The following is an 11,385-nucleotide window of genomic DNA, read 5'->3' as shown; positions in this document are numbered from 1 at the left end:
TATTCAATTTTCAAAAAACAAACGATTATAATCATCTCATACCATTTTCATGCAATAAACGAACTTCCATGTTCCACTTGCCAAGTTCCAAGAAACTGAATATTAATTGTGTACTTATGTAATGAAATTAAGAAATTAATGGAAAGCACGGTTAATCGGATCGGCATAAAATTAAATCTAAATTAATTTGAGAACGCCTCTCACACGTGTGAAGCTGATAGCGAATATATTGAGAAATATGTTAAATAAATTAAACTGACTTCCTGATAGCCTCGGTGCGACTCATAGTCCTCCTCAATCTGTGTTTCTGTGTGCCAGGATTGCTGGAAGTGCTGGCCAGCTGAACGACTGGTCTGGGTGCAGTGGGTGCTGATACGCTTCTTGTGATGCTTGGCCCAGGCTCTTGGGTCCTGGGTCCAGGGGTGGTCAAGGATATCGTTGCTGTGGTTGTGATTGGTGCAGCAGTTGTTGGGTTCGTTGATGTTGGACCCACGCTTCCCACTGGGTACAAGCTGATGCTCTGGCCATTTTCTCCATCGGGGGCACTCGAAGAAACCGTGGATGTGCCGGTTGTGCCGGACCCTGGCGATGGTTGCCTGTAGACATTAATTTAGAACGTTGCTAAGTTAAGAAGCATTTTAATTCATGGTATTATTAAAACAGAGAATTTTTCGAATGAATATAGATAAATAAAAAGCTTAACGCGGATACGTGATTTTGTATAATAATGAAAAGCCTTTGATATAGGCAGAAGAAGAAATAACTTTCGTATTTCATCGAATGATTGTAGCTTACGATTGTAGATCAAAATTGTTCAAAGAAGTACGACATGGTCATTCGAATTTTTTTCAATATCTCGCCGTACAGATAAAATTCATTAACAACTTTCTAAGGACACTGGAAAACATATTATGTATTTTACTAAATGTTTGTAGATTATTGCTGTAGATTAAAATTTATAGATAAAATTCAGGAAAATACACCATGACCATTCAAATTTATTCATCACACTATAAAGCAGAAACTTATAAAATTTTTTTAAGAACACTAGAGAAAGATCGTACGAGATCATCGAGCGAGATAATCTTTATATCATTATATTACATTATTACGGACATTATTATTTATCAATATTAAATGAACGAGACTGTAGATGACAACTATAGATTAAAATTGTTCAGCAAAGTACATCATGGCCATTCAAATCTATTCGTCACACCCTGTAAAGCAGAAATTCATGAAAAATTTGTTAAGAACGCTAGAAAACGATAAAAAGAAATCATCGAGAATACAAGAAATACCACTGAATACCTTCCTCATAATAAAATTTCAATTCTAACACATTCAACGCTTTCGCTAACCAAATTCAAACAGAGTCTCTTTCCATAAAACACGATGCCTTGGAAGACTGCCGCTTTAAAATCGACCCACAGGTGAAGACCGAATTTTAGCGCAGCCAGATTCCCGGTGGTAGCGGTATCTCGTTTCTTTCAGGAAGGATCGCGTGGAAATGATTAAAATTGGATGGGGTGAGGCGGCTGCGAGAGCGGCTAAAGAGCCTCTTTCTCCACGGGTGCAGATCGGAAATCGCGGTGAGGACGGTGAAACGTTTCCGTGGTTGAATGTGCACCGGTTATGAACTCGGCGACGTAATCCCGCAGCGGCAAAGAAGAAGAGAAACTATAAGCCCTGTCCAGCCGGCTACAAGTAGCCGAAAGTGGCGACTCCTGGCCACAAGCTTGTGTACAGGATCCCTATGGAAACGTGGCAAACTTTTCAATTTTATCTGCTTCTCATCTATTCATGACTCGTCGGTTTCGTGTCCCGGCATTCTTTTACGGGATTCCCCGGTTACGTGGGCGCTGGCCAGCTTCCACAACAATCGACCACACCGGCTACGACAGTCCAATAACCGGGACTGTGTGCTGAGTAGGTTTAGAAAGTGATAGGATACTTCGAGAGTAGCTTGGAATCAATTACAAGTCACGTGGAGAGGCTGACTATCTTTTAGGCGATTCTTCTTAAGGATTATTGAGGGTATTTATTTATTTTTTAAACCTAAATCTTATATCTTGTTCCTTTTCTTTTTTTGTTTTAGAAGCGTGGGTTCTTACTAAGGGATTGTGAGATTTCTTTTTTACTTCTGGAGGATGTTTTGAGAATTGTTAACAAGACATGTTTTATTTTCCTCTTCTTTTTATCTCCTCCTTTACATTTTTTGAAGCATAAATGTGTAATATTACGAATGACCTATCGAAAGAAGAACTATCAGATTCTTGTTTTTGCTTTTGAATGATATTAATCTTTTTCGATATGGATTGAAGAATTGCGTCTGGTGTCATTGAAGGTTTTAATCAATATCTTTGAAAGATGCTGTACTGAAGTTTGTGAAGATCTCAATACAAGAGGTAGCGCGATGAATTTGTTTTATAATGAAGAATTTTATATGACTATGTATATATACAGAGAGAAAAATATAATAGCGAATAATTTTCACAATATTTTGTGGACTATAATTCTAACGATATTCCATAGAGAATAATTCTAACAATTTCTTTCTCATACCTTTTGTTATATCTGTCATGATCAAAGGTTTTGCTGTATAGCGTGCATTTTAATTTTGAGTTGAAACATATCGTGCACGTTCGTGTCTTTAAACCCTTGTTGTAATTCAACGGAACTTTACTTGGGCTAAAATTTAACGACATTCGAGGTTACGATATAATCATCGGTTTTACGCGATCGAATTACTTTGACTTCCTTCAGATATGTATCCAGCAAAATTACGCTCCTTCGATTCCGCTCGTTAATACGTCCAACATTTGTTCACAATTTGTAGGGACTTCTGTGCGACTTCTCTCTCGCGCCTATACATACGCCACAATCTATGCATGCGACTTAAGCCAGGTATCAAACACTGAAAGCTTTACAACGCAATTACGTTAGACTACCGAGCTCTATCAGACACGAGAATCATTTAATACCTTTGAATCGTTTCGAACCATTTTCGAATAATGGGCGAGTTGTATCAATTGTTACAAGTATTTTCCACGTTCAAATATTCAGTACAAAATTACACTATTTTAAAGGCACAACAAAAAAGAAAGGACACGAAGGTACATTAGTTCACGAGGGAAATATGGAAAACCTTTTCTCGAGGTATTTTCTTTTTTTTTTATTAAATTTTAAGATTTTATGGCCATAAAGTTTCAAGATGATAAAATTTTGTTTTGGTTAAAATGTATTATTAAAATTCCTATTAATAAATAAAATTCCAACAATAAGATATCTTCTAAATTAGATCTTGCGCTTTTATATTTAGCCAGGATAAAAAGCGAAAGGTAATATAGCAGAGAAGAAAATTGCGTTAGAAAAAGTGTACGATTCAGCGGCGGAACTTTTTTAGTATGATAACTCACAGAGGAAGATTTAAAATCGCGGCCTTGCGTTCGCTACAGTTTCATTAAAAAATCATGATGTTTAATTACCACGGCAACAGATTGCATAAGATTGACCCTCTAACGTGCAGCACGAAGAGGAACGCGTGCAATGGTTGAGCCTCAGGATAAACTGCTGGAAAGCATGTCGAGGGAAAAGAAAAAGGGAGACGCCAGCCAGCACCTGCTACCTCGAAGACCCAGAGAAATGGCCTGTCGTCTTCGTACGTGCACTTTTCTTTGAATATTCACCTCGTTTCGATGAACAAAAGGTTCTATTAATAAATTAGGAAAGATACATCTCTCTACCTGAGCACTTATTCTATCTGAATTTCACTAATTTTGTTTCAAGATCTAGAAAGAAACACAAGGATGATTTTAATTTTAATCGTTTTCATTTTAATTATATATAGGATATTATAAATTCGTGGAATTTTAATATTTATATCGGTGCAATGAAGATAGAGAGATGAAATTTCTTGAATAAACTAGGCGCTAATGAGAACCATATCGTTATGTTTCTGTTCCTGTTAAGTTAATTAAAAGGACTCTCATTTAGCCGACTTTAATTCTCGGAGGTTTAATGTTTTGAATTTTTCTATACGAATATTCCTGCACTTCTTGTGCAATAATTTTGAAGTAAGTTCAATAATTTTGAACAACTTCGAGAAAATTCTATTCCTGCTGTTACATAAAATCTATGATGGGCGTTCGAATAATTAGTCAGTATGCCTTTACAGTAAATATATTAATAGATGAATCGCTTATTTTGAAAGTGGTGTAAGTTCGTTTTCAACAATTTCCTCCCTCATTCTGCGCTTCCTGATTACAAGGAGCCATTTTCAAAATCTACAAAAAAAAAAAGGGAATTATTCTTTTTCTTTCTTCTTGTAAAATAGTGGCACGAATATGTCAAAAAAATTATATTAGAACATAATTCTTATTAAGAAAGAAGCTGAATTTATCTGAAAAGTTATCGAACCTTTGAAGTTAACGTCACTTACAATTTGTGATTTTAGCGACTGACAAAGATGAATTCCGCTCGTAAAGAAGAGAAAAGAGAATGATAGACAGAGGAGACATAATTGTGTCCCGTGACAATAAAACTCTAATATCCGGCCGTGGAAACGAGGTGTGAGCAATGCGAAGCTGACTTTTTCCAGCGAGAATGTGGGAGAATTGGGAACAGGGAGCAGAAAGCGGAAGGAAATTGGCGGTCAGTCATCGAGTTTCCCGGTAAATTCTCTGCTTTGTAGTCGAAAAACGCGTTACACAATTCCCTTGCACTTAGAATTATGTCCATCGTCCATTTTTTTCAGGAAGATCACGTCATCACGAAGTTTTTCGATAATCCATGATATTTCAGTCAGTTTCTCGATCCACCGACAGTGTTACAAAGTGTTAAAAGAATTGTTTTGCGAATAATACATACAGATTATATAGTTAAAAATGGATAATAAAAATAAAATGACGTACAAGTGCTAACGAAAGTATTCGAATAGCTCTGAATATATTATTTTTCTATAATGGCATAATATAATTAACATAAGCGATAATCAACTGGTCAAATATTTCCATGCATCAAACTGTAGACTAATGATAATTTTCATGAAACATTTCATTTAGCATGAATATTACAAATCTGATGCAAGTTCTTTTTGTTAATTACTCCATTCTACGATCCATTACGATTTTATCTGGATGCAATTTTAGACGAAATTCATTAACACTCCGAGTAAATAGCCGATAAATTAATAACGACATGTGGTAATTAATTACAAAACCGAATGCACGGAAAATCAAGGGAAATTATTATCGGATAACTGAGAATATTTCCACTCGGCGACCGATCCATACCAACGTAGCAAAATATTTTCCATTTCCCTAACCATCATTTCCTTTCTCTATTTTCGTGCATTAAAATGCAAAATATTCGAGGGAACAAAGAGAAACTACGTGTGGATTTTTGTTTCTCTCGTACCAGTTCTTTCAACAGAGAGAATAATCGCGCGATTTTCATGGCTTTTCTCTGTACACGCGAAATATAAATTATCCTATCGAAACGTAACCCGTGCGGGTTTCGATAAATTTTCGATTTTAATTTAATCGTCCATTAATCGGAAAGAAGAGCTGTGGTTTATGAGAAAGCAACGGAACGTTGCCTTGGCAATATTTCACGGGTTCTCTTCGTTCGAGAGTCGTGCATCGACCTCGAAAACATTCGATCGATGCTTTCCAAGCGGATTAAACCGATACAGCATTACTTTTAACTAAAGAAACACCGACTTTATTCCGCGTGATGTAGTTAGACTGATTGCCAATTTCCTTAACAATTCTTTTTTACTTAGGCATCTCCCGCTTTTTTCTCGTCGTTACCTTCTTGTCAATTATGTGTTTAATAACTATAGTATACGATAAAATTGTAAAAGTTGATCGTGTGATAAAAATTCATAACTCACTTCGTATCACTTGTAAATTTGATAAAATTATCGGAACACTTTTCTGTAATAATTTGCCAGCTAACGATATCAACGAATTTACAAGTTACAGGTTAGTGTAGGTTTCCTCTTTTCTAATTTTACAATTTTACATTGAATAGAACAATCAAATAATTGATTGTTTGCGAAGCGACTTAACAAGTATTTCGCGATATTGTTCCTTCCTAATATTTGGAAACATCACAGAGTTTGAAATAGAAGGTTCGACGAACCACGAAAACGCGTTGAAAAGAACGATCATCGCGAAAAAAGATTTTACAGTCGTTCGCAGTAGCTTGGGAATTTCAGCTCGTATCAATTATATTTACATAGATTGTTCAAGTTTTAAAAATCCAGCGAATCCATGATAGTGGAAACTCTCTGCGTGTACTATTCCACACGGTACGAGCTTTTTTTCTGGGGGAATTTTATATTAAAACAGCAGCCACGGAGTTCCCTTTCGAATTTGCATACATATTGGCGTTGGATGTTCGTATACTGAGAATTTATTGCGAGAATGTTATAATTTTTAGTGTTCCTTGCATTTCCCCCTCCGGTTTTAATTTGTCTAATCCCGGCTACACAGTAGTAGAAAATTAACACCAGATTATTCTAGAGTAAGGACTTTTCGCTTAAGACCCCGTTTTGGAAAAAATAGGAAAAAGTAGAAAAAATAGCGCTCAGTGTACACGTACTTTATACATTTTCAAGTTTGACCTTCTGAAAAATTAAACCTCCAACGTAATTGTTATTCGCGTTATTCCTCGTTATTTCAACGTAATTCTCAACTTATTCTTCATTTTAATTCTACTTTCAGCCATGCAATCTGTCTGACTGCACTTGTACCACGAATTAACAACAACAGTGTATATTTGCAACTCGACAGAGTCCAAGACATACAGTTAGGGAAAAAAATAAACAGACAAATAGTGGAAGTAGGTCTGAATGAAATTTAATCGAATTACTACTAGTATTACGTATTTACACTTAATTTATTATACAAGTTGCCGATAAGATCGGGACAAAACTTATGCTACGTGTTAAGGAAGTTAAGTGGAGTAACAAAGTCAGAGTAGTTCATACAAACTTGTGCCCGAAAGTGTTTCATTGAAGAGTTACAAGCGTCCAAAGATTTGTATTAACTGTTTCGCCAGTTATAACAAATGTTCGAAATTTCTGCCTTCTGCGAGAATGCAGATTTCCATTCATCGAATAATGGTTGTCTAATCCTTTCGAATATTCTTGACGTTGTAAAAATAATAGTAAATGCACGAATACTTTCCCATGAATTTTGGATATATTCCCAAAGCTGATCTCCTGTTTCTATCATATTTTCAGAAACCAAGAACAACTTCCCGAAAATCTTTGAACACATAACTCTTCGATCAAGCATCTTCGAACATAAGTTTATACGAACTTTTACCTGCTTGGCGTCATAAACATGTGTATAAGTTTTGTCCCGATCTTTTCGTACACTCGGTATACCTTATGATACATAAAGATTACTTAATAAATAATTGAAATTATTATTTACGTTTCTGTAAACGAGCCATATTTATCGAAATTTTATTGAAACCTATTTCCACTATCTGGCCGCTTATTTTTGTCCTCAGTGACAGAGTAGGTCAACGAATGAATTGTAGCATCGAACAAATTTCTGAAAAAATCGGGCTCTTTTCTATTCTTCGATATAGTCATCGACGATAACTATACTGTTTGATCGATGGAAAACATTTGTCAAAATTATCATTACATTATTATTATTATATTGTCAAATTATATTTGCAAACCGCCTCAAGACCTACTACGGCTACTACGTCCGTGTATCAATATCGATAATCGGTACGCAACGTACACGTTCCGTTTCGTACTGTGCACCTAATTACGTCCCCACATAATATTAGCCTCGATTAGTCGTTCATTATAAGTAAACCGACCAATGCATTATTGACACACGGAATTATCCGTGTTAATTACGTAGGCATGAAGACGGAAGATCGATTACAGGGATATATGAGAAGCATCCGGTTTAACCGTGGAAAGGCACAACGACGAACTTTGGCTCGGTGCAACATACATAATTAGTCGTCTCTGATTGCCAGCGGCGTGTATATGTGTAATCACGGAGTACAATTTCTGACAAGGTCATCGCAGCACCGGAGTCAAATTATTGGAGAATTTGAATATGCTAATCTCTCGAAATTTCCACTCGCTGGGAAATTCAAGGTTTATTTAAGAGGACAGACAGAGAGATGATTTTTCAAGATACTACACGTTGGTTTTGAGATTAATGTACGATTTCTGAGATGAGGTTAAAATCCGAGTATAATTTTGATCTAAATTTCAGGTTTAATTAGAGGCAATCAATATGACGGTTAGTTTGAATCATTGCAAATACTGAACGTAAAATTAATTATAGATTTCTTTCTAAAAGATCTTAGGATATTCTCTATATTTAATAAAACTATAGATTCGATGTAGATTATTTGCTTTGGTGCAGATTGTTTGATGTTGTGAGAATTTTAAATCGTACAGAATATTTTTTATAGAATATCTTATTATATTAGTAGCATATTTTTACCGTACAGAGTATCAAGTTAAATATTTACTTACTTATTTCTTCCTAACAATGTATTTTTATTACGCAGGTAAATTTCGTTCAATTTAAGCAGTAAATATAGTAACCGTACAAACTCTTTTGATCAGGCGTGTGCATTGCAAAGTTGTACCGGTTTTTGCATATACCAAGAAAGCCATTGTAGTGGTGATCGAATATTTGTCAAACGAGCCAAAAGCGAGGATTTATTAATGTATAGATGAATCTATGAATAAGAAATATTCATACTTAATTTGGAACGTCAGATTTAAAAGAAGATTCGCTATACCGCAATAATTGAAATTATATCCATTATGAAGGGTGTAATTTCGACCAATCGCGGGGAGACGTAATCGCAGGGAGAGACGTCAACGGGGGTCGTAAATCCCCGTTACGATTATAACAATCGACACCACGAATTGATCGATCCCCTGATTTCCGTTGAGATAATAAGGGGTGATTGAGCTTGTATAACCCTGGGATTCACAGAGTTATAAATTATATATGTCCAACACTTAGACTACACTGATGCCGAAAAAAATAGCTAACAACTTGTCGCACGAGAACCGACAAAGATTTGCGGGAAGTATGCGAATCTCGCGCTATGTGTAGACTGCCGCGTTAGGCGTTAGTTTTCAGACTGATTGTCGCTCCTTTTTTCATACGGAAGAAAAGTTCGGTGTGGGTGTGCCCCTGTGCCTAAAGAACGCGGATTCGTTGTTCCCAATTTCGTTAGGAAAAGTGAGGGTAACGAACCGAGGTGTCGATTGGTCATGACCTGCATTACTGCTCGAAGGGATGAGTAGGGAGTCTCCTACCATCGTGGTGGATAGATGACTGTGTGCGTGAGAAAAATCTAGCTTGTTTTATTACGGGGCTATTCAGATTTTCCTCATGGGTGCATACCCGCTTTCTCCGTGTTTTAAGTGCGACTAATAAACCCAAGGACCTCTCTAAAAAACCAGATGTGCGTCGAACATACTTTTAGGCTTAAGACATTCTTCAGGATAAACAGATTGACGACACATGGCGAAACAATACAGGAAAGTGAAAGTTATGGTGGGCCCGTAGGTTTATTGAGGGTCGAAGTGACGTTACGCAGGTCGGTTGTTGTCCGGTCGCGCGGGCTGGCGTGCAGATGTTTTAGGCGGCGTAACATCCTCCCCCCGTTGAGAGGGCACCGATCAAATTCTGGCTGTGGAGTCAGGTGTGTCGTTGGTGACCTCCTTCGTTCCGTGTGGACGTTCGGCCTCGTCTGGATCTGGGTGGATGGGTAAGGGGACCAGTCTTTTGACACCGCGGTCCAGGATGCTTGTTGCCGTCTGCACGGTAGCGGTCCGGATGATGCCGTCGGCTCCTGGATGGACCTTGATTACGCGGCCCAAAGGCCACTGCATAGAGGGCACGTTATCCTCCCTGAGGATTACTACGGTGCCTTCACGAATGTTGTGTTTGCCCTTGTCCCATCTGTTGCGGCGGGTTAGCTCATTTAGGTATTCTCGATACCATCTGCTCCAGAAGTGCTGCTTAATCTGGTGAATGCGCTGCCAACTGGATAGCCGGCCTGATGGAACTGTCCTGAAATCACGCTCCCGTAAACTGGTTAGTGTGTCACCGATCAGGAAATGTCCGGGAGTGAGGACAGGAGGATCTTTCGGATCGGATGAGATGGGAGTTAGTGGGCGTGAATTGAGAATGGCCTCAATTTCTATCACGAGGGTGTTGAGGTGCTCAAAGGTCAGGAGCTCCGTGCCGACCACGCGGGTGAGATGGCGTTTGAACGCTTTGACCGCGGCTTCCCATAGGCCGCCAAAATGTGGTGAATTCGGAGGGTTAAAACGCCATTGTATTTGTCGGTCGGCGAGAAAATTCTGTACCCTATCCTGGTGGTCGTCGGACTGCAATAGGGTCCGGAGTTCTTGCAGCTCCCGGTTAGCCCCAACGAAATTGGTGCCGTTGTCGGTGAGGATCGTTGCGCAGTATCCTCGCCGCGAGATGAAACGGCGCAGCGCGGCCAAGAAGGCGTCGGTGGTTAGGTCGCTGACTAACTCTATGTGGACCGCCTTTGTCGCCAGACAGACGAATATGGCGGCGTACGTCTTGATTTTACGTCGGTTGCGGTCCCTCCTCTCCTTGATGTAGAATGGGCCGCAGTAGTCGATTCCGACGTTCGTGAACGGCCGCGATTCGGTAATACGCGCCTCTGGCAAATCACCCATCAAGTATTCCACTGGTGGAGGGTTGGCTCTGCAGCAGCGGACGCACCTTCTGAGAGTGCGCCATACCTGGCTACGGCCGTCGATTGGCCAATAGCGCAGTCTCACCGCGTATAGTGTAGCTTGTGTCCCCGTGTGATGATTGTTCCGGTGCTCTTGCTCTATAATTAGCTCTGTCACCGGGGACTTTGGTAGGATGATCGGGTGTTTTTGGCTGAAGGGTATGGCGGAGTTGGCTAGTCGTCCTCCTACCCGGAGTAGCCCATCTTCGTCGAGGAAGGGGTTTAATGGCTGTAGTTTCCCTCCAACGTCCTCGCTTCGATTTTTCTGGAGGATCCGAATTTCAGGCGCGAAATGACTGGATTGGACGATTTTTATGAGTCGGTTGTGCGCTGCAGTCAGTTCGTCTGTGGTGAGATGGGCAGATCGGTGTTGCTTATGTCTCCATCTAAGACACCGGGCGACGATTCTTATTAGTCTTGGCCAAGACGAATAACGATGGAGGAGTGTGTTATCGTTAATAGTCGTCTTCAGACAGATCGTCTTCTTCTGCTCCGGGAGGTCGACTACCGGTGTCGGATTCCAGACCGGCCAATAGTTTTCGCCTTGCAGGAGCCACCTTGGCCCGTTTTTCCAAATGGACGGACGTAGGAATTCCT

The 11,385-nt window shown here is 39.2% G+C and overlaps 1 protein-coding gene across 4 annotated transcripts in view; it reads right to left on the bottom strand.

The window, feature by feature from the left end:
- The window catches only part of LOC117204011 (inactive rhomboid protein 1), a 301,261-nt gene that overhangs the window by 41,963 nt on the left and 247,913 nt on the right, over positions 1 to 11,385 (bottom strand). For all 4 annotated transcript variants that reach the window (XM_033440981.1, XM_033440982.1, XM_033440984.1 and 1 more), the window contains exon 5: positions 261 to 596. In XM_033440981.1, the coding sequence (XP_033296872.1) occupies positions 261 to 596 (336 nt within the window). The remainder of the gene's footprint in view (positions 1 to 260; positions 597 to 11,385) is intronic.

The sequence above is a fragment of the Bombus bifarius genome, unplaced genomic scaffold (genome assembly GCF_011952205.1).
Source record: "Bombus bifarius isolate JDL3187 unplaced genomic scaffold, Bbif_JDL3187 scf7180000007975, whole genome shotgun sequence".
Classification (NCBI taxonomy): Eukaryota; Metazoa; Arthropoda; class Insecta; order Hymenoptera; family Apidae; genus Bombus; species Bombus bifarius.
Note: the sequence above shows the minus strand (reverse complement) of the source record. Positions and strands in the feature narration are given on the sequence as shown.